General features: G+C 45.2%; 2 protein-coding genes across 8 annotated transcripts in view; one reads left to right on the top strand and one right to left on the bottom strand.

Moving 5' to 3' along the window:
- The window catches only part of LOC119961220 (zinc finger protein 239-like), a 29,962-nt gene extending 15,552 nt beyond the window's left edge, over positions 1–14,410 (bottom strand). The window contains exons 1-2 of one of the 3 annotated variants that reach the window (XM_038788670.1): positions 13,681–14,410; positions 11,211–12,321 (exon numbers count right to left, since the gene is read on the bottom strand). In XM_038788670.1, the coding sequence (XP_038644598.1) occupies positions 11,211–12,244 (1,034 nt within the window). In that variant the 5' untranslated portion in view covers positions 12,245–12,321; positions 13,681–14,410. The remainder of the gene's footprint in view (positions 1–11,210; positions 12,322–13,680) is intronic. The other 2 variants (XR_005459619.1, XR_005459618.1) reach the window with 2 other exon arrangements.
- Positions 756–27,800, top strand: LOC119961219 (ER membrane protein complex subunit 4-like). Of its 5 annotated transcripts, XR_005459616.1 has the most exons (7): positions 756–932; positions 1,567–1,678; positions 1,884–2,037; positions 3,772–3,932; positions 4,417–4,557; positions 19,710–19,932; positions 26,165–26,184. XR_005459616.1 is itself a non-coding variant. In XM_038788667.1 (5 exons), exons 1-5 carry the CDS (start codon positions 826–828, stop codon positions 4,450–4,452), a joined length of 570 nt encoding a protein of 189 aa, XP_038644595.1. In that variant the 5' UTR covers positions 756–825; the 3' UTR covers positions 4,453–5,607. The 5 variants fall into 5 exon arrangements, 4 of the variants coding, with proteins under 4 accessions (XP_038644595.1, XP_038644596.1, XP_038644597.1 ...); XM_038788667.1 differs by lacking the exons at positions 19,710–19,932; positions 26,165–26,184 and having other exon boundaries at positions 4,417–5,607; XM_038788668.1 differs by lacking the exons at positions 19,710–19,932; positions 26,165–26,184 and having other exon boundaries at positions 772–899.
- The last annotated feature ends 194 nt before the right edge of the window (positions 27,801–27,994 follow it).

Raw genomic sequence — 27,994 nt, 5'->3', positions numbered from 1 at the left:
GCGTTTCACAGTAACTTCATTTGAAGCCTACTTGTGACAATAAGCAATTTTCAATTTCAATTTTCAACACCTGTTCTTTGAGATGATTTATTTCAAATCAATTAAAGATCAAACTTATTCGGATCAATGAGATCGCTGTCATTATTGCATTCCAATTAATTGGTTACAACAGTGATATTGTGATTCTAATCAACCTTTACAGCAACATTGCTATTGACTAATGTGTACAAATTGTCCTCCCATCAGTTCCAGCACCTCCAGGAAGGCACAATATTCCATTGCCCGTTGCAACTTGGCTTTAAGGGTTAGCCCTGAGCCTGGTGGTAGCTTCACTCATGATACCCAGTTACATGTGAGGTAGAAATGGGACGGGAATAGAAGTAAAATATTGCGGTTGCTAGAAATCTGAAATAAAAACAAAATGCTGGATAAACTCAGCAAGTCTCGCATCATTTGTTAAGAAACCGTTAACATTTGGTTGCTATGTTTCTGGTTGCAGAATGTTAACGGTGATCTGGTCCTTTGGACTTCATTTGTACGTTGGAAGACGGAGGGAAAAAGGAAGCAATATCTCAATGTCTCTGACAGCGCGTGGTGTCCATCTTTGTGCGGGGCAGAGCTCCATTAGGTCAGAGTGTTAATGGAATCGGGATCGACGTGCCCCTAACAAAGATGGGGAAGACGCGAGCGATGTCTGCATTTCGCCGAGGACTTCCGGACAGCAGCGCATGCGCATTGCAGCGGGTGTGGTTTGTTGACGGAAGCGCGCGGACTATTCCCCGGATCAGATTTGAGGGGGGACGGTTAAGGGTCGCCGGCGTTGCCATGGCTGCGGCGCTCGCCAACCGCGCGCGCTGGCATAAGTGGACCCTCGAGCTCAACCCGAGCGGCAGCAGCAGGTGCAGAGGCCGCGCGGGGAGCCTGGGGCTCGAGTAGGTCGGGCCAGCCTGCCTCACCCGCGGGGAGGGCACCGCACACTGACCCAGGGATGTGGGCACCAACCTAAAACTTTCCACCCCACGGTTTTCCAGGGTCCTTTCACCCCTCACTTGGCCCCTTGGCAGAAAGCAGCTTTTCAAATCTCCTAGAAACCACTCCGACCCCACTTGACTTATTTTCCTGGGGTCACGACCCTGAGACACCATCTTGATTTCAGCCCCCCCCCCCCCCCCCCCCACACCTGATCGGGTGCCAACTGCGGTGTTGGCTGGAGGAACGATTGCTGGTTTCTAGGGCCGGGTGCTGCACTGGCTCTCTCTCCACATTCAACATTGTTCACTTTCAAGCTAAAATTTAGTTCCTCCGGTGATTCGGTGTGATCGCCATTTGACAGAGGACTGGACAAGGGGATTGGCACCCTGATTGTCCAATCCACTTTTGTGGCCGTCCATTACCATGGCAGTTTTGTGGATGCAGTGGTACTGTGTGCTCTTGGCTTGCTCATGGTTTAGTTCATGCTGGCAGTATTGCCACCACGGTGGGGTCCCTGATGGAGAGACTCCCTCTTTAAAGAGAGTCCTGAAAGGATTGCTGAGGTGACCAATTTGTGTTCTCTGTTTCTCGCAGGAGCTGTGATAAACAGAATGGTCAGGCTGACTTCATGTGCCCAGTCGCATATTCAGACAAACAGCTTCCAGACATCCGCGTCCAAGAAACAGACCGGATCGTGGTTGAGAAAGTAAGTTGGATTTGAATGTGTCCTCGGTGTCCAGCTAGCCAGACTTGGTTTGTCAACAGTGGTTAACTAGGTTGGTGAACCGCTGCCCCCTATGTGCTAAAGGGACCTTTTGTGATGTTAACCGTCATCCTTATTTCCAGGCCTGGGTGTGACCTTCCCCAACCTGGCTCCCTTTACTGATGCTCTGCTTGCTTTCTGTTTTCAGTTCTGCTGGGACATTGCCTTGGCTCCATTGAAGCAGCTGCCCATGAATCTGTTCATTATGTACACGGCTGGCAACAACATCTCCATCTTCCCAATCATGATGGTTTGCATGACGGCCTGGAGACCCATACAGGCACTGATGTCCATGTCGGCAAGTGAGTATTGTATTGATTCTGCAGCTCCGAAACCGCTCTGAACTGCCATCATTTGAATGGGACTTAGAATAGAGTGCTGAGAGCTCGGTGAATGAGGGAGTTCGGGAAGGACGGGAAAGAGGAGCTCTTTTACTTTCCAGATTTCTTGGCCTTCAAGAAGTGTTCTTACTCTGCTACAGGAGAAGAAGTTAGTTTGTTAGTGAGTAACTGCCAAGTGACATGGGGTTATTCTATTTCTATGGCTCAAAATACTGTAGCAACTGGTTGTAAGGTTGATAAAATATATAAAAACAAAAGTAAAACATATTAGGGGTGGCACAGTAGGTTTATACCTCCAATGTACAGATATGAGTGAGTGTGAGTGAGATAGTACTGAGTGAGCTGGCTTTTAAAGCAGGCCAGCAGCACGGTTCGATTCCCGTACCAGCCTCCCTGGACAGGCGTCGGAATGTGGTGACTAGGGGCTTTTCACAGTAACTTCATTGAAGCCTACTCGTGACAATAAGCGATCTTCATTTCATTTCATATCCCCCTGGGAGAGAGAGGGGACAGAGACACCAGTCACTGTACAGATATCCCCCTGGGGGAGAGAGGGGACAGAGACACCAGTCAGTGTACAGATATCCACCTGAGAGAGAGGGGACAGACACACCAGTCAGTGTACAGATATCCACCTGAGAGAGAGGGGACAGAGACACCAGTCAGTGTACAGATATCCCCCTGAGAGACACCAGTGAGTGTACAGATATCTCCCTGGGAGAGAGAGGGGACAGAGACACCAGTGAGTGTGCAGCTATCTCCCTGAGATTTCTCTTGGTGTCCAACAATCCATTGATGTCAGTTTGGAATATAATCAGTGATTGAACATCCACAACTCTCTGGGTTACAGACAACTCATGGGGTGAGGAAATTCCACTTCAGCTCAGTCCGAACTGGCTGCCCCTGATCCTGAGGCTGTGTCTCTGTGTTCCGGATTCTGTAGCCAGAGGAAACAGTGTCTCCACATCTCCCTGTCAAACCCTATTTACAATTATATCTGCTTCAATCGGATCAACTCTCAGTCTCGTAAACACAAGAGAGTAAAGGCTCATTCTTCCCAATCTCTCCTCGTTGGACAATCCTGTCATCCCAGGAACCAATCAGGTGAACCTTTGTTACCCTCCCTCCTGGGCAATTCTGTAGATAAGGAGACCCAAACTGCATAAGTTTTTCCTGCTGTGTTTGACCAAAACTGCAATTTGTACAATTGCAGAAAGATTTCCTCACTCAAACTCCAGTGAATCATAGAAACTTTATCGTGCAGAAGGAGGCCATTTGGCCCATCGAGTCTGCACCAACCATTTGAAAGGCCACCATACAGAGACCCAATTCCCTCCCAATCCCTGTAACCCAACCTGACCTTTGGACACTTGAGGGGCAATTTAGCATGGCCAATCTACCAAACCTGTACATCTTTGGACTGTGGGAGGAAACCGGAGAACCCGGAGGAAACCCACGCAGACACTGGGTGAACGTGCAGACTCTGCACTGGCAGTCAGCCGAAGCTGTAATCAAACCCGGGTCCCTGGCGCCATCCCTCGGTGAAGGCTAACGGAATACCTGCCATCCCAATTTCTTGCTGTATCTCCATGCTGACTGTTTGTGATTCGAGTACAAGGATCCCTCAATCCTCTGTGAACATTTCAGTCTCTCTCCTGTTCCTGATCTTTCTGTTTTTCCCATTCTCACTCCCAGTCTTTAAGGTCCTGGGGAATTCGACTCAGCACTGGCTGCAGTGTCTGCTCTACTTCATCGGCAACCTGCTGGGGTTGGCCCTGGCCGTCTACAAGTGCCAGGTGATGGGGCTGCTGCCCACACACTCCTCCGACTGGCTGGCATTCCTCCAGCCGCCCCAGGTAAGATCTGAACTCGGAACGTGAGGGGAGTTAGGAAAATAGGAAGAGAAGGAGACCGTTCAGCGCTCTGGAGCCTGAGCGACAGGTCCAACGTTCCCTGGAGTTTAGATCACCTGATTGAAAGGTGTGTAATTCTGAGGAGACTCCGTAAGGTCGATGTGGAGAGGCTAAATCCCAGAGAGTCGGGGACATGGGGCCACAGTCTCGATAAGGGGGTGGCCATTTTGGACTGTGACGAGGGAGAATTTCTTCACCCAGAGGGTTTGTGAATCTTTGGAATTCTCTATCCCAGGGAATCCTGGATGTTCGGTCGTTGAGTGTGTTCAAGGCTGAGGTGGAGATATCTTTGAGAATTGTGGGGCGGGGAGGAGTGCGGGGAGAGTGGAGCTGAGGTCGATGATGAGCTGTAATCTTGTTGAATAGTGGAGCAGACTCGCCAGGAGCTATTCCCACTCCTATTCCTGATGTTCCTCTCCTTTCACAGAGAGTGGAGTACATGGGCGGGGGGCTGGTCCTGTGATGGTCCCACTCTCCTCCCATCGCTTGGAGAGACAACGCCTGAGGATGATCAACACTGGACTGAATCTGCTTCCTCCTGGTTAACGTCGGACCAGACCGGCTCAAGGTAACCTGCCCTCCCGCCGCTGCCCCCCACACACACACTGACAGAAAGAGACAGACAGCTGGCCCGTGTACCTGTGACCACTGTCGGAATGGCCGGAGATGTTGGCAGCAGGGACTGTGTATTTTGTCACTGGTTATTCATTCATTGATTCTTCAGCTTCCTTTGCTGAGCCACGAATGAGGGATGTGTTGGGGCTGACGATGGGATGGGAGGCTCCTGAATCAGTCATTCCCGGATGATCCCGGTGGCTCTTGCTCTCCATCCCACCTGGGCCGGAAGGTCACAGGTTTGTAACCTGAGAGTCAAGCTGCTGTAATCGGGGCTGTCATTCCAGCCAGCAGAGCTGAGGGAATGCTGCTGTGTCAGTGAGATGTCAAACCGAGGCTCTCCACCCCCTCGAGTGGATGTAAAATATAAGCAGCAACAGCAGGATGGGGAGGGAAGTTATCTCCGGTGTCCCTCAAACCCTCACTGAAATTAGGTTCCTGACCATGTGTTGCATAATGCTATGTGGGATCTTGCTGTGCACATAGCAGTCGCCGTCTCCTCCCACAGAATAGCAGGGGCTACACTGCGGGAGTGACCCGTCGAAAGGAAGAGATTGTCTTCCTCCTGTGCCTTTTCAGACTGGCCCAGAGCTTTCAATCAACACGGCAGCTTTTTATATTTGAAGCACAGTCACTGTTTTCATGTGCGAATCTCGGCAGGGACTGCACAGCAAGATCCCATAAACACTCCGATTACCACCAGATACCACGTCAGGCTATCTGAAGGATAATATTGCTGCTCGGACACCAGGCTGGGGAAAGGATTGGGCTGGGTAGTTGCTGCCGTCCTTCTCTCCATCACATTGGCCTCGGGATCTTGTACATCCACCTGAGGGGGCACAATGTGACAGGGAACCTAGTTTATGTCCCACTGACAACAGGAGGCACGGTAGGGCAGCACGGTAGCACAGTGGATAGCACTGTGGCTTCACAGCGCCAGGGTCCCACGATCGATTCCCTGCTGGGTCACTGCCTGTGTGGGTTTACCCCGGGTGCTCCGGTTTCCTCCCACAGTCCAAAGACGTGCAGGTTAGGTGGTTTGGCCATAGTAAATTGCCCTTAGTGACCAATAAGGTGAGGAGGGGTTATTGGGTTACGGGGATAGGGTGGAAGTGAGGGCTTAAGTGGGTCGGTGCAGACTCGATGGGCCGAATGGCCTCCATCTGCACTGTATGTTCTATGTTATTGAATATTTAGTGCTTGCATATCTGTGAGTGGGCGCACATACGTGCATGTCTATGTGTATGTGCGTCTACGTTTGTATATGTGTGTGCCTATGTTTTTTTCTGTGCCTGTGTATGTGTATGCATGCGCCTGTATGTGTGTGGGTGTGCCTATGCGTGTGTGTGGGTGTGCCTATGCGTGTGTGTGGGTGCACGCGCATGCGCAAGTGTACCCAGCATATTGCGTGTGCGAGGGTGGCTAGGTGCGTGTGCGAGTGTGCCTATGGATGAGTACATGTGTGTCAATGGATGTGTGTCTGGTCTTTCAACTGCCCTTCCCAGGTTCCAGAAGAGATTTGCTCCAAAGTCAGTCTGGACATCGTATCTGAATGTGTTTCACTCTGATACTCTGTGCTGTCACTAAGCTTCCCCATTAACCTCATCTGGTGTGTGAAGTGGCTGCAGCATCTCCAGGAGTTTCTGACAGTTCTTGACAATCTGCTTTCACTTTATTTAATGATTGTGTTTGAATTGTTCCTCTTCTGTTGGTGGGGCTGGTGTGGTGGTGGTCGGGGGGGGGGGGGGTGTCCTAATGGTCAGGGTGCACTTCTGACCCCTCCCAACTCTGAGACTGTGCCCGATTATAGGAGTGAACCGAGGCCGCTTGAGGCGAATCGATAACCTCGAGGTGAGTGGAGAAATATTCAGTCAGTGCGAGTTTGGCTCTGCTGTAAAGAAGCTGCAATGTCTTTTCAATGATCCTGTAACTGTGAAAATAAAGAATTTCTGCAAAACTGGGCCTCTGTGAAATGACAGTAAAGGAAAACGAGTCTCGGATTTCACTGACTCCACCAGCTCAAAGCTCTCCTGCTCCTTATTAAGTTACGTTTTTAACTCTGCCACAGCCTCGCCTCCTCTGTCCCAGACTTTATGCTGCTGTCTCAGTGAATGGAATGACTGAGTGAATCAACATTCAGTCTTTAACGTTCTCTGTCTGTCTCTCTCTCTCGCTCCCTGTTGTGCTGACACTCATGAATTTCAGGCTGATCACTGAATTCCTATCGACAGTCAACAAGACCTTGATATTTATTGCACCTTCAATACAGTAAAAATCATTTAGCACTGGAGCTGCTTCCACCAGATATTCTAGTGTTCCAGATCACCAGAATTCACTGAGTAAAATCATCTCTACTCGTGCCCATCCTGGCTGTTATGACAATTATTTTAAAGTTGTCTTCTGTTGTTACCAACCACCCTGCCAATGGAAACACGTCTCTCTATGTTGATGAAAACCCCTCAAGCATTTCAGTCTCTCGATTAAATCTTTCCTTCACCTTCTCTGATACTGGGAGAACAATCCCGGCTTCGCAGGTCTCTTCACAGAACAGAAACCTCCCATCACTGATACTGTTCTAGTGAGGCTTCCCTGTACCCTCTCCAATTCCTTGATATCTTTCCTAAGGTGCGGTGCTCAGAATTGAACAAAATATTTCCGATGTGGATTAACCAGTGATTTAGAAAGATTCAGTATAACTTGTTTTTCCCACTCTTTTCCTCCAATAAACCAAAGACCCAATTAGGATGTTTTAACCGAGTTGATCGACCAGAAGGCCTTTGACAAGGTGCCGCATAGGAAACAATTAAATAAGTTTTTAAAAATCAATTTTGAGTACCCAATTAATTTTATTTTCTAATATAGGGGCAATTTAGCGCGGCCAATCCACCTCACCTGCACATCTTTGGGCTGTGGGGGTGCAACCCATGCAGACATGGGGAGACAATAAACAAAGGAGCAGCACGGTAGCATTGTGGATAGCACAATCGCTTCACAGCTCCAGGGTCCCAGGTTCGATTCCGGCTTGGGTCACTGTCTGTGCGGAGTCTGCACATCCTCCCAGTGTGTGCGTGGGTTTCCTCCGGGTTTCCTCCCACAGTCCAAAGATGTGCGGGTTAGGTGGATTGGCTATCATAAATTGCCCTTAGTGTCCAAAATTGCCCTTAGTGTTGGGTGGGGTTACTGAGTTATGGGGATAGGGTGGAGGTGTTGACCTTGGGTAGGGTGCTCTTTCCAAGAGCAGGTGCAGGCTCGATGGGCCGAATGGCCTCCTCTGCACTGTAAATTCTATGTAAATCTATGAATGTGCAAACTCCACACGGACAGTCACCCAGGGCTGGAATTCCAATCCGGGTCCTCAGCGCCGCAGTCCCAGTGCTATCCACTGCACCACATGCCGCCCTACTATTAAATAAGTTAGCAAAGTGTCTTGGGAGTCCTTGTTCAAGATTTTCTTAAGGTGAACGTGCAGGTTCAGTTGGCAGTTAGGAAGGCAAATGCAATGCTAGCATTTATGTCGAGAGGGTGAGAATACAAGAGCAGGGATGTACATCTGAGGCTGTATGAGGCTCTGGTCAGACTCCATTTGGAGTATTGTGAGCAGTTTTGGGCCCTGTATCTAAGGAAGGATATGCTGGCCTTGGAAAGGGTGCAGAGGAGGTTCACAAGAATGATCCCTGGAATGAAGAGCTTGTCGTATGAGGAGCGGTTGAGGACTCTGTGTCTGTACTTGTTGGAGTTTAGAAGGATGAGGGGAGGATCTTATTGAAACTTACAGGATACTGCGAGACCTGGATAGAGTGGATGTGGAGAGGATGTTTCAACTTGTAGGAAAAACTAGAACCAGAGAACACAATCTCAGATTAAAGGGACGATCCTTTAAAACAGAGATGAGGAGGAATTTCTTTGCTGCAGAATGCTGGAGGCCAAATCAGAGTGTCTTTAAGTGAGAGATAGATAGGTTCTTGATCAATGAGGGGATCAGGGTTTATGGCGAGAAGGCAAGAGAATGGGAATATCAGAATATCAGCCATGATTGAACGGCGGAGCAGACTCGATAGGCCGAGTGGCCTAATTCTGCTCATATGTCTTATGGTCTTATGGACCTGTCCTGTTGCATTGAAATATTTCTTTATATTCACTCCTGGGTCACTCTACTACTGCAAAATCATTTGTTGAGTATTTGGTAAGTTGTTCAGGTCTACTCTATTCCTAAGGTTCAGCGGGGAGTCAGTGAATTCAGACGAATGATCCCAGACAGCAGTTCTTCAAGGTTCACTGCAGTCCTGGCAGCTCCATTCTCATCTCAGGAGAGCTCAGCAACTGCAGACACTGTTTACACCGGAGTTCCTCTGGTGCAGCGGGAGCAACATTTTGCTTTAACACCAAAACAACCTGATTAATTGGTCACTAGGCAGATGCTGGGTGTAGAATCTTACAGCCAGCACAGGGCGGGGAAGTGAGCAGGACCTGACGTGCGAGAGCACATGGGCAGTAGAGACGTGGACGCTGACACGTTCTGGTCAGGGGAAGTGCGGACTGAATGGGAGGTTGACCAGGAATTTAAACCGGGGAATAGATGTGGGTTTCAGCAGTAGCCGAGCTGGGGTGGGGTGGAGACGGGCGACATTATGGATTTTGAAATATCTGGTATGAGTGATGGTGTGAATATGTGGTCGGAATCTCATCTTAACGCAGTGGCACAGTGGTTAGCACAGCTGCCTCATAGCACCAGGAACCCGGATTCAATTCCGGCCTTGGGGCACTGTCTGCGTGGAGCGTTTTTTAAAAATTTAAGAGTATCCAATTCATTTTTTCCAATTAAGGGGCAATTTAGCGTGGCCAATCCACCTACCCTGCACATCTTTGGGTTGTGGGGGCAAAACCCACGCAAACACAGGGAGAATGTGCAAACTCCACACGGACAGTGATCCAGACCTGGGATTGAACCTGGGACCTCTGCGCCGTGAGGCTGCAGGGCTAACCCACTGCGCCACATGCTGCCCTTGTCTGTGTGGGTTTCCTCCGAGTGTTCTGGTTTCCTCCCACAGTCCACAGATGTGCAGGTTAGGTGGATTGGCCATGCTAAATTTCCCCTCAGGTCCAAAAGATGTGCAGGTTAGATGAGGTATCGCGGACAGGGCAGGGCAGTAGGCATAGGTAGGGTGCTCTTTTAGAGGGTCAGTGCAGACTTTAAGGGACAAATGGCCTCCTTCTGCACTGTAGAGATTCTATGATTGTGCAGAGTGTGGTTCAGCCTCACAGTTCCCAGGGAGAGGGATGGACTCGGTAGTTAGAGAATGGAATTTCTAATGGTGACTGAAGACAATGGCTTTGATCTTGGCTTTGGGGCTGCACAGTAGCATGGTGGTTAGCATAAATGCGTCACAGCTCCAGGGTCCCAGGTTCGGTTCCCGGCTGGGTCACTGTCTGTGCGGAGTCTGCACATCCTCCCCGTGTGTGCGTGGGTTTCCTCCGGGTGCTCCGGTTTCCTCCCACAGTCCAAAGATGTGTGGGTTAGGTGGATTGGCCATGCTAAATTGCCCGTAGTGTCCTAAAAAGTAAGGTGGGGGGGGGGGGGGGGGGGGGGGTTGTTGGGTTACGGGTATAGGGTGGATACATGGGTTTGAGTAGGGTGATCATTGCTCGGCACAACATTGAGGGCCAAAGGGCCTGTTATGTGCTGTTCTGTTCTATTCTATATTCTATATCTCCCCAATTTTTAATTGGAGGAAATTTCTTCTCATCCAGTACTGGATGTGGGATAAGCAGTTTGATAATTTAGTAACAGTGGAGGAATGGAGAAGGATGGGGGTGAGGTAGAGCTGGGTGTTGTCACTGTCCATGTGAAAACTAACACGGTGCTTTGGGATGATGTCACCGAGTGGCAGCGTGTAGATGGGAAATAGGAGGGGCCGAGGATAGATTCTTGGGGAACACCGAGTACACGGACTTTGGAGAGGAAAGCGATATGAGATGGGTGGTACTTTGCAACAGCAGTCGGAAAAGTTTTTTAAAAAAAGGATAGGTGATGATGGTGGATTTAAAGGTGAGAGTGACAGTACCAAAAGAGAGAGAGAGAAACGTTAACAAAATCAGCTAACACGGAGAAGCTAACATGGTCAGGATGTTTAGTGCGAATGGAGTCGAGGAGCAGAAGGCAGGTGTCTGACAAGATGAGTTCTGAGGAAGATTGAAGATAGGAGTGAAACTGGAGAAAGATGCAGATTCAGGGCTCAGATTTTGAGGAAATTTAGAAATGGTTTGGTCTGGTGGGTTAGTGGGAGGGAGGGAAGTAGCAGAGGCAGCTGATTGGATTGTCTCAATCTCAGTAACAAAGAATCTCAATCTCAGTAACAAAGAAGCTCCACAAGCTCCTCACACTTGTTGGAGGTGAGGATGGAAGAGACTGGGGAACCTTTCAAAGAGAATTAATCTGTTAGAGATACTAAAAAATTTACCACACTGTTTAACATAAAGCTGGTTTATTTGACTTTTATGTGAAATGTTAACCGCCAGAACTGGAGTTTATTAACACCAGCAGAAACTGACCCAATGAATATGGTTCTCCCCCGGATACACTTAACAGAACAATTCAATCACAGTTACCTGTGAAGTTGCTGGTGTAGCAGCAGGTTGGCTGACTGTGTGAATCCCTTCCCACACTCGGGGCAGGTGAACGGCCTCTCCCCAGTGTGAATGCGCCGATGTGTCACCAGGTGGGATGATTGACTGAATCCTTTCCCACACTCGGAGCAGGTGAATGGTCTCTCCCCAGTGTGAACTCGCTGGTGTGTCAGTAGGTGGGATGACCGAGTGAATCCCTTCCCACACTGGGAGCAGGTGAACGGCTTCTCTCCACTGTGGATGCGCTGATGTTCCAGCAGGGTGGATAACCGAGTAAATCCCTTCCCACACTCAGAGCAGTTGAAGGGTCTCTCCCCAGTGTGAACTCGCTGATGTACAATCAGATCAGATGATCGCCTGAACCCAGTCCCACAGTCAGAGCATCTGAACGGCCTCTCCCCAGTGTGGACACGTTGATGAAACATCAGTTCCCAGGAACTTGTATAGCCCTTCTCACAGTCCTGACATTTAAAAGGTCTCTCCCCGGTGTGGATTCGCTGGTGTGTCCGCAGGTGGGATGAGTGAGCAAATCCTTTGCCACACGTGGAGCAGATGAACGGCCTCTCCCCAGTGTGAATTCGCTGGTGGACAGTGAGGACAGATAATGTCTTGAACCCAGTCCTGCAGTGAGAGCACTTGAAAGGTCTCTCGTCACTGTGAACACGTTGATGACCAGTCAGTTCCCGGGAACTTTTATAGCACTTCCCGTAGTCTGGACATTTAAAAGGTCTCTCGTCTGTGTGAACTTGTCGGTGTTGCAGCAGGGAGGATGAACAAGTGAATCCCTTCCCACACTCCGAGCAGGTGAACGGTCTCTCCCCACTGTGACTACGCTGATGATTCCCCAGCTCAGATGGGTAATTAAAGCCCTTCCCACAGTCTCCACATTTCCACGGCTTCTCTCTGTGGTGACTGCAGTTATGCTTTGTCAGACCAGATGACGGACTAAAGTCTTGTCCATACACAGAAAATGTGTCCAGTTTCTTTTCACTGTGAACGGTGCTTTTTCCTTCCATGTTTCAAATATGGTGGTATACAGGTTACAATAAACTGGTTTCAGTTTCCTGACTGCAAATCCTCCCCTTCTAATACCCTGTGAAATTGATTTAAAACAGAAAAGATTGAGTGAGAGAGACCCAACAAAAACACAATGGTAGGTTGTGAAATTGAGCTGAATGAATCTTGACGTTTGTGGGACTGGCACTTGGAAAACGTGACCATGAATGAACTGGTTCATATGCCTTTCAAGGAAGGGAACCTGCCACTTGGCCTGGACCTATACAATTCTCTGGTCTCGCTGGGAGGAGAGCAATAGAGGGGAGGGGAGGAGCAGAAAAGGAGAGGCAAGGAATGAAGTAGAGATATTTTATATATCTACAACTCAACAAGACATTTGATGGAACTTCCAAAAACTCCTATCTTCCTCCACCTCGAAGGACCAGGGTAGCAGGTGGTTGTGAACACCATCACCACCATGTTCTCCTCCAACTTACACACCATTCTGACTTGTTCAACATCCAATACTGGAAGAACAGAAATTTCCTCCATTTTCATATTGTCTGCAGTTCCCGCCAGCCACTATCTTCACCCCTTCTCCTCGGAACTGCCAGAGACCGAACCAGACTGAATATTTCACCTTAAGCTTGAGCTTTCAACCAGATATCAACGTCATCACCATTATTGACTATTTCCACCTCAATAACATCACCCAACTAAGGATGGCAGATTTACACAGTGAATGTCAATGACCTGGAACTCGATCATTATGCTAAAAGGGCGATTAAATTCAGGTGCTGATTAATCAAATAATGTGGCCAGATTTTGATGTGAAACTTGGTTCAAGTTTCCTGTCTGCAAATCCTCTTCTAATACCTTCAAAATGGAGGTTTACAAAAACCATCACTGTCAGTCCAGAAATTAAATTCAAAAGAGACAAACGTTTCTCTTGGTTTGAGTTTGCTGTATCTAAATCCTCCCCTTCCAACCCCCAGTAAAGGAGTTTCCAAAATCTATCACGGCAGTCCAGGAGAGAAATTCACAACACCCCCTCCTCCGGCGTCCTGAACAAAGATGATGTGGAGATGCCGGTGTTGGACTGGGGTGAACTCAGTAAGAAGTCTGACACCAGGTTAAGGTCCAACAGATTTGTTTCGAATCACTAGATTTCGGAGCATTGCTCCTTCCTCAGGTGAATGAAGAGGCGTATATATATATATATGTTCCTGGAACCTACCTCTCCATTCACCTGAGGAAGGAGCAGTGCTCCGAAATCTAGTGATTCGAATCAAACCTGTTGAACTTTAACCTGGTGTCAGACTTCTGACTGAGCTCACCCCAGTCCAACACCGGCATCTCCACATCATCAGCAGCCAGTAAGGATGTGGAGGGAGCCATATAGTCGGCGGGTAGGATTTATAAATATCTGGAAAGGCTTCAAACCTCGAATACGAACCTGCAGATCCCGTGTTTGCTGCTCCCAGTCTTTCTCCGGGACAAGACTCTGGTTAACGGCCGCCATCTTGGTTCAGCGTAGCGTAGAGCAGAGCGCATGCGCTGGCGTCTTGGTGATGCAACAGAGTGGGCGGAACATCAAGATTTCTGTTCCCAGCCGGGTCCTAGCGCCAGGTGGTGACAATGAAGGACAACTATTTTTTAAACCTCCCACTCCCAGGCTGCGCTGATGTTTGCAGCCTGGAGGACTCTGAGTCATTAATATATTCAGTGTGAGAGGCTGCAGCCCTGCCTCGCTACCTGAAAGGGTTATACAACTTTTGGTTACACTTCAGCCGCAGGCTCCTCAGGACTGGGTGGAGACGTTGAATGAGTCAGGAGATTTACTCATTGTAACCCACAGGATTTGTGTGGTCCTTTCCAGTCCATTGTCAGCATGTTTGTGTGATATTTTCTTACCGTCAGGGTGGTTTGTCTTAATTTAAGATACATTTCAGCAGCAGGCTTTCTGGCGATTTTTATAAGGAAAGAAGGTTATTTACTATCACAGTTTCCCCGGATGTTTGAACATCTCAGTCCCTCATCTCTTTCACACTCACTGACTCATACACAGAAATTAGATACAGATCGAGTTGAGGCTGGAATTGTGAATATGGAATGTGTACTGCAATCTGTATATCGCTGCAGGTGTTGTCGAGCTGTTCCTTTAGTTGGAGTGAAGCGTTCTCAGAAACAAATCGTTTCTGGGTGGCATGGTAGCACAGTGGTTAATACTGTTGCTTCACAGCAGCAGGTCCCAGGTTTGATTACCGCTTGGGTCACTGTAAATGTGGAATCTGCATGTCCTCCCTGTGTGTGCGTGGGTTTCCTCTGGGTGCTTCGGTTTCCTCCCATGTCCAAAGATGTGCAGGTTAGGTGGATTGGCTATGCTAAATTGTCCTTAGTGTCCAAAAAGGTTAGGTACGGTTACCGGGTTACAGGGATGGGGGGGGGGGGGGGGGGGGAAATTAAATGAAAATCGCTTATTGTCACAAGTAGGCTTCAAAAAATGAAGTTACTGTGAAAAGCCCCCAGTCGCCACATTCCGGCGCCTGGTCGGGGAGGCTGGTCCAGGAATTGAACCCATGCTGCTGGCCTGTCTTGGTCTCCTTTAAAAGCCAGCTATTTAGCCCTGTGCTAAACCAGCCCCCAGCTGGAGGTGTGGGCTGAAGGAGAGTGCTCTTTCCAAGTGACAGTGCAGACTCGAATGGTCTCTTTCTGCACTGTAGATTCTATGAATTCTCATGAGACTCTGAAGCTTGTTCTAGACGAATAGCTGGAGGTTGGTTCTCAGGGCCGTTTAAGAAGTCTCACAACACCAGGTTAAAGTCCAACAGATTTATTTGAAATCACAAGCTTTCAGAGAGCTGCTCCTTCATCAGTGGAGGCAGGTTCACAAATGCTGTATAAATAGATCATTCACCCGAGGAAGGAGCTGCGCTCCAAAAGCTAGTGATTTGAAACAAACTTGTTGGACTTTAACCTGGTGTTGTCAGACTTCTTACTGTGCCTACCCCAGTCCAACGCCGGCATCTCCACAGTATATATCGGCAGAGTCACAATTGCGAGATAATTACAGATTGGAATGTGAAGAATGGTTGGAATGCGAGTCTTTACAGGTACAAACAATGTGAGGTAGACAATGTTGGCCGAGTTGCATGAGTATGTACTGTGTACCTGGTGGGTGGTGTTCTCATGTGTAATGGTGGTATCCATGTTGATGATCCGGCGTGTCTTGCAGACATTGCCGTGGCAGGTTGTGTGGTGTCACTGTTCTCCTGAAGGCTTTTTGCTGCGAACAATGGTCTGTTTGAGGTTAGGCAGTTGATTGAAGGCAAGTAGTGGGGGTGTGGGGATGGCCTTGCCGTGATATTCGTCGTCATCATTGACATGTTGAATGCTCCGAAGGAGATGTCGTAGTTTCTCCACTTCAGGGAAGTACTGGACCACAAAGGGTATTCTGTCGGTCGTGTCCTGTGATCGTTTTCTGAGGAGGTCGGTGCGGCTTTTCATTCTGGCTCATTTCTTGCTCAGATATCCTGTTTAACCTTTACCCAGGTGTCTGCTTTACATATGGGTCCTGAGATCCTCCCCAACTGATCAAGTTTATCTTGATTCAGGTTCTGTGCTGGAGACATGTCCTCGGCAGAGATAACAGGCCGTCACTGTCCTGTGTTTGTCAAGCCAGGGAGCTTTCTTCACAATACATTTCTTAAGATTTTATAACAGTATTGGACAATGATGTCTTACCTGGAGAAGGGAATATCCTTATTGACTGCTCACAACTGATTTCTGACTAACCCAGTTCTTTCTAAGCTGTGACCTTGTTTTCCTAATTTCTTGATTATAAACTGTAGATAACAAAGAAAAGCCACCAGAATGATCACAATCAGCAGCACAAACCCTTGAGCCATCATCACGAAACATGTCAAACATTTCCAGTAAAATGTGACAACCATCGACTCAGATTCATCCGCCCCACCTGCAGATCATCTTTCACACTTCTAAATTATTGACATGCTGTAAATAGAACATAAAATATGTTTTAAATATCAATTGAACAAAAGTTCATGCATGGACTTTAATGATTCTCCAGCTCTCTGCTCACCTACATCCACCTTGTCAATATTTTTCAAACTAATTAGCGGGGTTCCAGTGACTCTTCATCCACATTTGATTAAAGAATGTTCCGCTCTTTTGAACCAGGGTTCCATTCTGGCATCTTCCCATCCAGTTATAAGAGCAATGGAATTTTTAACAGTTTTATTGATGGTGTCAGTTAGAACATGAATGTTGGTCCCACTGGACCAGGAGCTTTCCCCTGTGGACTGTGTGTGGAGCTGCTGAGCTCTCCTGAGCTGAGAGTGGAGCTGATTGAGCTGTCGGGCCTGCAGTGATGTGGAGATGTTGGACTGGGGTGAGCACAGTGAGAAGTCTTATAACACCAGGTTAAAGTCCAACAGGTTTGTTTCAAACACGAGCTTTCGGAGCGCAGCTCCTTCCTCAGCCTGCAGTGAACCTGGGAGACCCACTGTCTGGGATCTTTCCTCTTCATTCAGACTCCCAGCTGAAGCTGTTTCTGCAGTAAAATAGTTTAATTTGAATATCAATCCCAATTTAATCTTTGGAGAAAAATCTACAACTTTAAATCAGCTGTAAAAGAGAAAGATCTGACAGGGACTGTTATTGACCCCAAGGCACAGTCAATGGTAGATTTTGGAAGGAAGATGGAAGAGAGGCTGTATATAAATGGTGCAATTTTAAACAGAGTGTAGCATCTACAATACTAGGGGGTAAATGTACAAAATTGATTTATTATGACAAGCGGAGTTGATAAATCTGTTTAATAGGGTCCTTGGTTTATTAATGTAGACATGGTGTACGAATGAAAGGAAGCTATCGTGAATCTTAGTAAATTACTGATTATCCAGCAGTGTGGAAAATTATCCCTGTATGTCTTGTACACAAAGAGCAGGTCAAACCCAACCCATTACTGCCTCATCCGTCTTCTCTCAATCATCAGTAAAGTGATGGAGGGATCATCAACAGTACTATCAAGTGGCACATGCTCAGCAATAACCTGCTCATTGATGCCAGGTTGCGTTCTGGCAGGGTCACTCAGCTCCTGACATCATTATGTCCTTGGTTCAAACGTAGATAAAAGAGCTGAACTCCAGAGGTGATCTGAGAGTGACTTATTGACACCACGGCAGTATTTGACCGAGTGTGGCATCAGGGAGTCCCAGCAAAATTACTGTCAATGGGAATCGGGTAAACTGTCCGCTGGTTGGAGTCAAACCTGGCACAAAGAAAGATGGTTGTTGGAGATCAATCATCTCAGCTTCAGGACATCACTGCAGGGGCTCCTCGGGGTCCTGTCCAAGGTCTAACCTTCTTCAGCTGCTTCATCAATGACCTTCCTTCCATCATAAGGTCAGAAGTGGGGATGTTACGGCACCACTCACGACTCCTCAGACACTGAAGCAGTTCATGTCCAAATGCAGCAACCTGGGCAATATCCGGGCTTGGGCTGACAAGTGGCAAGTAACATTCATGCCACACAACTGCCAGGCAATGACCATCTCCAACAAAAGAGGAACTTATGATCACCCCTAAACATTTAAAGGCATTATCATCATTGAGTCCCATACTATCAACATCCTGGGGGTTACCATTGAACAGAAACTGAACTGGACTAGAGGTTGAAGAAGGCAACTCACCACCATCTTCTGAAGGGCAACTCGGGATGGGCAATAAATGCTGGCCCAACTAGCGACATCCATTTCCTGTAAATGAATAAAACAATACAAATATATAAATACTGTGGCTACCAGAGCAGCTCAGAGGCGAGGAATCCTGCGGCGAGTAATTCACCTCCTGGCTCCGCAAGGCCAGACCAGCATCGAAAAGCCACAAGTCAGGAGTGTGATGGAATACTCTCCTCTTGACTGGATGAGTGTAGCTCCAACAATATTCAAGGAGCTCACACCATCCAAGACAAACAAGCCCATTTGATTGGCACCCCATCCACAAATATTCAATCCCTCTACCATTGGCGAACAATGACAGCCATGTGTACTGTCTACAAGTTGCACTATAGTAATTCACCAAGGCTCCTTAGCACCTTCCAAACCCATGACCTCCACCATCAAGAGAGACAATAGCAGCAGGTACCTGATGAAAGGTATGGATAAATTAGACATGGAGCGGATGCTACCTCTTGTGGGGTATTGTAGAATGAGAGGTCATTGTCTCAAGATAGGAATAGCAAATTTCAAATAGAGATGAGGAGAAACTACTTCTCAAAGGGTTGTAAATCTGTGGACTTCGCTACTGAAGAGTGTGGTGGGTGCTGGGACAGTCAATAAATTTAAGGAGGAGGTGGACAGATTTTTTTTTTTAAATTCCCAATTAAGGGGCAATTTACCATGACCAGTCCACCTACCCTGCGCAGTTTTGTGTTGTGGGGGTGAGACCCACACAGATATGGGGAGAATGTGCAAACTCCACATGGACAGTGACCCTGAGCTAGGACTAAGCCCAGGTCCTCGGTGCAGTGAAGCAGCAGTGCTAACCACTGCGCCACCGTGTCGCCCTCCAGATTTTTAATCAGTAATGGATTGACGGGTTATGGTGAAAGGGGAGGACAGTGGAGATGGATTGATGGGTTATGGTGAAAGGGAGGACAGTGGAGATGGATTGATGGGTTATGGTGAAAGGGCAGGACAGTGGAGATGGATTGACGGGTTATGGTGAAAGGGAGGACAGTGGAGATGGATTGACGGGTTATGGTGAAAGGGCAGGACAGTGGAGATGGATTGATGGGTTATGGTGAAAGGGAGGACAGTGGAGATGGATTGACGGGTTATGGTGAACAGGCAGGACAGTGAAGATGGATTGACGGGTTATGGTGAAAGGGCAGGACAGTGGAGATGGATTGACAGGTTATGGTGAGAGGGAGGACAGTGGAGATGGATTGACAGGTTATGGTGAAAGGGCAGGACAGTGGAGATGGATTGACGGGTTATGGTGAAAGGGAGGACAGTGGAGATGGATTGATGGGTTATGGTGAAAGGGAGGACAGTGGAGATGGATTGACGGGTTATGGTGAAAGGGAGGTGTAGAAGTCAGGTATTTTAAATACACTTAATATAGGTAAGACTGTTTAAGACAGAAAGACAGAAAGAAAGAAAGAAAGACAGAGACAGAGAGAAAGAGACAGAAAGAGAGAGAGAGAGAAAGTAAAGGAAGAGAATTAGAAAAGAGTTCTGTATTCCTATTTCATTTTCATACTTTGACTTCAGCCTTTGACTTTTAAAGTTGTGTTCAGGCTATTGTCTCAGAAGATAATTCCTGTGATTCTTTGAAGAAAATCAAATTGTCTACAAACTACCTTTTAAATCATTTTCAAGTTGTAACCAATGAACTTCAATAAAACAATTCTTATTTGCACCTGACAAGTTTTTAACTTGAATTTCTACTGAGTTTCAGCAATGTCTCAACAACAACCGGCAACCGTAAATTAAACAAAACCTCATCAAATCCTAAGATACAACACTTGGCGTAGTCAGGCAGCGGGGGAGGAGTTCTGATTCGACCTTCGGAGAGGTTCGGAAAGCTTTGTGAGAAATCGGAGGAGGATCAGGCGACGACGGAAGCTTCGGGAATAATCGGAAGAGATCGGAAGACAGTCGGAATCCACGGCTAGACTGGGGTAAGAAATATCTTTTTCACCCATTAAAAGTCTTAAAGCCGCATCAATCAGTGCTTCGACCCCTGAAAAGGACATTTTTATAGACTGTATTAAATCAATGGTTGTTGAGACTAACGCAGCCTACACACAAAAAGTTAAGTGAAAGGTTGAATTTATGGCTGATCCAGATGAAAGTATAGATTTAGACCCTTTAGAAGGCAGAAATTTACTCCCTACGACGGTAAAAGGAGGAACTGGGATACCAGATGTTTCCATTGAAGATATGTTGGGGGATTTTGGGTCTTTCTTTCGTAAACAATTTGACCTATGTGAAACCTCAAGAAAAATTGAATCAAAGTATAATATCCGCAGAGGACAGTGGTCCTTTGATAATATCAAGAGAGCATGGGGAAAAAGCACACGATTGCACAGTGCAGAACGTGTTAAATGGTCCCTGGCAATTATGGGACAATTACGCAGACAGCAAGAGATAATTACTAAAAATAAAACTGATCATGAATATAGGACCACTAAAGACCAACTAATTGCAGTTGTTGAAGAATTGCAAGATGCAAAAGTAAAACTTGAATCTGACGATGAAATTAGAACTGATTTGGAAAACAAAATCTCTGAACTCCAGCAGTTGCCTGTTCAAATAGCAGAAGTACAAAATCAAATTTTTGAAGTGCAATCAAAAAACCAACAGCTGCGTTCAAAAACTGAGCAAATTGAACTTGAAAAGTACAAGTTAATTGAAGAAAAATGTGTTTTAGAAAAAGAATTGGGAGATGCAGAATTCAGTTTTGAACAGGATGATGCCAAATTCCAACAGTTATCTGTTCAATTAGCAGAATTCCAAAATCAAATTTTTGAGGTGGAATTAAAAAACCAAAAGCTGCAAGCAAAAACTGAGCAAATTGAACTTGAAAAGTACAAGTTAATTGAAGAAAACTGTGTTTTAGAAAGAGAATTGCGAGATGTAAAATCCAAATTTGAACAGGACGATGAACTTAGAACAGAATTGCAAAACAAAACTTCTAAACTCCAGCAGTTATCTGTTCAAATAGAGTTCCAAGATCAAATTTTTGACGTAGAGTCAAAATACAAACAGTTGCAATCAAAAACTGATCAAACTGAACTTGAAAATTCCAAGTTAATTGAAGAAAAATGTGTTTTAGAAAAAGAATTGCAAGATACAAAAGCAAAACTTGAACATTATGATGAAATTGGAACAGAATTGCAAAACAAAACTTCTAAACTCCAGCAGTTATCTTCTCAAATAGCAGAATTACAAAATCAAATTTTTACAGTGGAGTCAAAATACCAAAAGTTGCAATCAAAAACTGAGAGAATTGAACTTGAAAAGTACAAGGTAATGGAACAAAAATGTGTTTTAGAAAGAGAACTGCAAGATGCAGAATCTAAACTTGAACATTATGATGAAATTGGAACAGAATTGCAAAACAAAACCTCTAAACTCCAGAAGTTATCTATTCAAACAGCAGAATTACAAGATCAAATTTTTGAAGTAGAGTCAAGATATCAAAGGTTGCAATCAAAAACTGAGCGAATTGAATATGATAATTGCAAGTTAATCGAAGAAAGATATATTTTAAAAAAAGATTTAAACAATGCCACTGAAAGCGGCAAGGTCCTAAAAGACTGGATTCAAACAGCAGCTGAAGTAACACAAACTCAACAAGCAGCCCACCTAGTGGCACAATTGGCAAATGCACAGCCGAAATCAAGTGTCATGAATAAATTAATTCCTCTGCCAAATGAATCAGACGAAGATAGTGTTCCTACAAAGCGTAATACTAAATTAATTCAACTAGCCCCTTTAAAACGCAAATGGGTTAGAGTTGGAAGCAAAAAAATAGAGGAAGAAGGTGAAACTATCTCTAGAAACATATTTGATCATCAATGGACTCAGGAACCAGCAGAGCCTGCACAAATTGACGAATGGTCCAAAAATCTCCCACATCCTAAAAATGTCCACATGGAATGGAATTAACAGATTAAAATCCATTTACAGTCTCCACCCATTTGATGGAGTACAAGTTCTAACTATCATGCTCGGTACTCGCGTAATTTCAACCCTTAGAACTGAGGTGGAATTTGCCCTTGGAGACGATTTGCAAAATTTAGACGCTGGTTGGCTAGCAATCAGGGATTGGCTATTAACATATCGCCCCCCGAGGACCGATTGGTCTAAGATCACATCTTGCATTCAAAAAAGTAATGAAGATATTCAGGATTTTGAGGACAGATTTTTACAGACTTGGATGGAATATTCGGGAATGACACTTACAGACGAAACTGACACATGGGATGCAAGCAATTTAAATCCATTAAAAACGGCTTTTGTAGCCGGTGTTAAACCTGAAGTTTCTGATGCCTTGAATTTGGTTTTACCATCTTGGGCCAAAACTGGCACATACCGAGACATAGTTGACCGGTGCATTCAGATAGATCGCGGTTTACGGAATCGGACAAGCTCATCAGCAGTGACTAAAACATCACCACAAGATTCAGGGCAAACATGTACCCTGGCTCCATTAAAATCACGTAAGGAAAATATACCACAATGTCTTTACTGCGGTAAAGTAGGACACTGGATGGCAAAATGCTATCTTAAACTACGGATGGATTCGAGAGATGATAATGAGGCAGACAATTTTCACTACAATACATTTCCACCTCGTGGTCAACCACGTAATGCGCACAAACAAGATGCACCTAGGGTAACGTTCCAACAAGACAGACCCAGACTTACATTTAAAACCTCCCAACCTTATCCATGTGGGGAGGAACCTTACCCACGTAGGGAGGAATCTTACCCACGTGGGGAGGAACCTTACCCACGTAGGGAGGAATCTTACCCATGTAGGGAGAAATCTTACCCACATGGGGACGAACCGTACCCACGTAGGATTCTACACGATGATAACAATGCTATGAATGAAATGTTAAACAGCTGTCCTCCAGCTCAAAGACGTTCTCTGTGTGATAATTCAAAAAACTACTAGACCCCACTCTTGATGATTCTCTCCATTTCTCTCTACATGCACTTTTGCAGCAGAAAAATGATGGATTATATATTTCATTAAGAGTGGAAGGTATTGATATCGATTTTCTATTTGATACTGGAGCTGAACTTACCTGTGTTACTGAACAGAATGCTGCTTTCTTTCCCCTGACTTCAGAGAAAATAGAAGCTTTGGCTGCAGGAGGAGACTCTGTCCCTCTTCGGAAGACTATACCACTGCTCTTAGAATTTGGACCACATAAACTGATAGCGTCAATATGGGTAGGTCCGGTAACACAAGCACTTCTAGGTATGGACATCTTATCACAACTAAATTCTTCACTCAATTTCAATAATGGGAAAATTACCTGGTCCATTAGACACATAAAAAAAGATGAAATACAACATCATCCAATTTGGGCAATTGACAAAAATGATTGTGGTCTTTTGAAAATGGACCCAGTTACTTTCATGGGATCAGCTCCACCTTGTACCAAACAATACCCCATTAGCAAAACGTCAATTCAAGGTATTCTACCTATAATAAAACAACTTGAAGGGATATTTTAGTGCGTATTCACAGTTCATCAAACAGCCCTGTATGGCCTGTGAAAAAGGCTAATGGTACATGGCGCCTTACTATTGACTACAGAAAGGCAAATCAATTCATTGTCAGAAAAGCTCCTTTCGTGGCAGATCCGTCTACAATTTTTAACTCTTTAACTCCTGGCCTTCAGTGGTTTTCAGTCATTGATATGGCAAATGGCTTCTGGTCAGTACCATTAGCTAAACAAGTACAACCATGGTTTGCTTTTACAGTCAATCAACAACAGTACACATGGACTAGACTACCGCAAGGTTTTCACAATAGCCCAACTGTTTACCACATGGCTCTGCAGAATCACATCAGGGAACTGCCTGATCTGCCTTCAACCATTATTCAGTATGTAGATGATGTTCTGTTAGCCTCCATCAATAAAGATGACCATGAAAAGGACTTACGGGTGGTCTTGAACCACCTCAGTACAAATGGTCACAAAGCTAGCTTTGCAAAAGCACAAATTACCCAGGAAGAAGTTGTTTACTTGGGACAGAAAATTTCCAAAGGCAAAAGGGAACTTACTCAGAACAGAACAGCTGCCATCAAAGCAGCTAAAGAACCCTCAACTGTACAGGAAGTCAGATCTTTCTTGGGACTCTGTAATTTTAACAGAAATTGGATTGATTCTTATACTCAGTTATGCCAGCCATTGAATGATCTTCTAAAAGGAAACAGAAAATCAAAAGATCGAGTTAAACTCAATTCTGAACAAAAACAATCATTTCTGAATTTGAAAAAGGTCCTGTCTTCAGCGCCAGCCTTAGGTATTCCAAACAACGGAAAACCTTTTACCATGTTTGTTCATGAAAGAGATGGTTACATGACTGCAGTACTAGCTCAAGAACATGGTGATCAGTTAAGACCAGTTGGGTACTATTCCCTTAAACTTAACAATGTGGCACTAGCATTTGGCAGTTGCTTACGAGCCATGGAAGCTACATGTCGAGCTGTAATGATTACATCTGGACTTGTTCTAGACCAAAAGTTAATCATTAAATGTCCACATTCAGTCCATTCTCTACTATCCATGAACAGGTTACATCAGCTAGATGGACAGCAATTTTGGAAGCTCCCAACCTATATTTTCACAAAGCCAATCCTGTAAACCCATCGTCCTTGCTCCCGCTTCCCGAGGAACAAGGGAAGGGAGAGAGAGAAGTGCATGACTGTGTGAAAATAATAGAGGAAATGGAAGAAATACGCTTAGTAGAAGAAGAGCCACTACAGAACCCAGATTTAATCCTATTCACAGATGGTTCCTCTTTTATTGACAAGGGTATCAGGAAAGCTGGGTGGGCAGTCACAAGCCCATACAAAGTATTAGCTGAAGGAAGTTTGCCCCCAGCTACATCAGCTCAGCAGGTCGAATTAAAGGCACTTACAGAAGCATATCATGTGGCAAGAGATAAAACTACTAACATCTATACTGACTCCAGATATGGTTTTGGAGTAGCACATGATTTTGGCCAACTGTGGAGAAAAAGAGGATTTCTCACAACAGCAGGTACACCTATCCGAAATGGAAAGGAAGTACGAGATCTTCTAGAAGCTATGACCTTGCCCAAAGAAGTATCAGTTCTAAAATGTAAAGCCCATACTCATGAGGACACTATGGAAGCAAGAGGAAATGCTCTTGCGGACCAATCAGCAAGGGAAGCTGCCTCCCTTTGTGCCTCTCATTGGCATCAGGAATCCAGTCACATTTACAAATTGGGAGTAACCACCTTATTACATGATTTACGTGAAATGCAGAATGATTGTACAAAGGAAGAAAAATGGAAATGGTTAGAATCAGGTATTCAACCGTATGATGATGAAATTTGGAGAGAAGTTCAAACTTGTAAACCAGTCGCACCGCAATCACTAATGCCCTTCTTAGCTCAACAAATTCATTCATGGGGACACATATCACCTCAACAAATGATGGATCGATTCCATAGAAGTTGGTGTGGTAAAGGATTCAAAAAACATGCACAATTGGTAGCAAACCGATGTGTAACCTGTCAAAAGAATAACTTGGGTCCTATAACATCAATGCCTCAATTAAGAGCTCCTGCTCCTGCAGGTCCATTCCAGGACTTACAAGTAGATTACATCACTCTTCCTAAATGTCAACAGTACAATGACGTCCTTGTAATAGTGGATAAATTCTCCAGATGGGTGGAAGCTGCTCCAGCTAGAAGAGGGACAGCTGCCCATACAGCCAAAGTGCTAAGCAAAGACTTTATTCCCAGATGGGGAGTACCAGCTAGCATTGACTCAGACAATGGAACCCACTTTACAGGAGCTGTTTGTAGGGAAGTCTGTAAACTACTAAACATTAACTGGAATTTACACTGTCCTTATCATCCACAATCATCAGGACAAGTGGAACGTATGAATCGAACTTTGAAAGAAAGACTGTCTAAATACAGCGAGGAAGGCATGAATTGGGTCCAAGCTTTGCCAATAGTATTATGCAGCATTAGAGCAACACCAAATAGAACAACAGGCCTGAGCCCTTTTGAAATCATCACAGGCAGACCAATGTCTCTGCCAGGAACTATTGACTTGAGGAAAGCAGACTGTCATTTAATGAGTGATGCTTTGCTGTCTTACTGTCAAAATCTAACAAATGCTGTTAGCTTTGCTTCTCAACAGGTGTTAGCTGCGTGGGGTGATCCTCCGGAGGGTGGACACGACCTGGTGCCCGGTGAAGAAGTGTATGTCAAAAAGCTGCAAAAGGAACCTTTGGGATCAAAGTGGGAAGGTCCTTTCGTAATCCTTCTCACCACCCAATCCGCTGTTAAGTTAAAAGGAAAGAAAAGTTGGATTCATGCATCGCACGTGAAGCGCACGTACAAGTAAAATGTTTGCCGCAATTTTAATTTTCAGTTATTTGATTGACTTTGTGAATGTTGTATCAGAAATGAATAAGAACACATTCCTTTACACAGCTAAGATATATGCTGAAAACTTTAACATTTCTAATTGTTGGGTATGCATTGCAACCCCTACTAACTCAGGGGAGGGTATTCCCTTTCTAACTATTCCCTTTAATGCTTCAGAAACAGCAGAATGGTACATCTATCAAAGTGTCCCTCGCTCTGTGGTGACCCATTCTGGAGCATATACATGTGAAAATGGGAGGTACCAGGTTGACATCCAAAAATCTATTAACTTATGGAAATCTGCAGGCTATCCACTAAACACCTTTTCAGGATGGCACCAACTTCAATTTAACCCTGACAAAAAACCTCAAAATCTTAACCTCCCAACTAATATTAAACAAAAAGGATCAATTTGCCTCATCAGTAAGGACCCTAAAGGGATACCAATGGGTAATAGTAATTTTACTAACTATTTAGATGTTAATACAGCTTTTAAATGTACAAACAACCGCTTAGAAAGAGTTATGCGGTCCTCAAGGATAACAGGCATACCTAACCTCAGAAATAATAAAACATTCGAAGACCAATGGCTCTTAGAATATATTTACTCATATTCTGCTTATAATGGAACTTATTTTATTTGTGATGATAAAGCATATCCCTGGCTCCCAAGATCCTGGTCAGGATCTTGCTATTTAGGATACATGGTACCTGCCATTCGTCATGTGACTAATCTCCTGCATATTTCAGAAATGACTGTTCAAAGGAAAAAACGTTCTATCATCTTTAGAGATGCAATTTTTGCTAGAATCATTCCTTTCTATTGGGAAGTAAGGATGGAGAATGAGTTAAATAAAATAACAACCATCATACAAGATGTGGCAGAATACACTGCCACTGTCCTCGATAAAATCTCTGACGAAATGCGAACAATTCGAACCGTGGTATTGCAAAATCGGATGGCACTTGACTATGTGCTAGCCGAAAACGGTGGCACGTGCGCCCTGATTGGTGCAGAATGTTGCACTTTCATTCCTGATAACTCTGAAGAAGTTAAAGATTTGGTATTACGTATCCAAAAAGAAATCAAAAAACTTGATCCATCCCAAGTTCTCTATCTCTGGGATAGAATTTGCGGGTGGTTTGGACACACAGGAATGTCCATAATGAGAATAATCCTATTCTCCTGTGCAGCTGGATTCATCATTTATATGACATACCAATGTGCTACGTGCATCAAAGAACTATTCGCTAAGCGCAGGGGGCCAACTGTCAGAATGATTCACACTAACCCTACTGCACCCCCAATTGATGAATTTGAGGTGAAATACTTTTGTTGAAATGTTAACCGTAATATCAATCAATTATTTGTATAATCTATTAATACTGAATCTGTAGCATCAAATTTGACTAATTCATTAATTGTTATTTTGTAATAATGATTCTTTAAGAATTTTAATGATTATTGTTGAAATGCTTGTTGCAATGCTAAGTTTCCATTCTATTGTTTAAATCTGCAATGACAATATGAATGAATTATTCTTTGCGCTTTTACCTATCCTATCGCTTTAATGATATCTTTTA

This window comes from Scyliorhinus canicula, unplaced genomic scaffold, assembly GCF_902713615.1.
Source record: "Scyliorhinus canicula unplaced genomic scaffold, sScyCan1.1, whole genome shotgun sequence".
Lineage (NCBI taxonomy): Eukaryota > Metazoa > Chordata > Chondrichthyes > Carcharhiniformes > Scyliorhinidae > Scyliorhinus > Scyliorhinus canicula.
The sequence above is the reverse complement of the archived record's forward strand: the minus strand, read 5'-3'. Positions and strand labels throughout refer to the sequence as shown.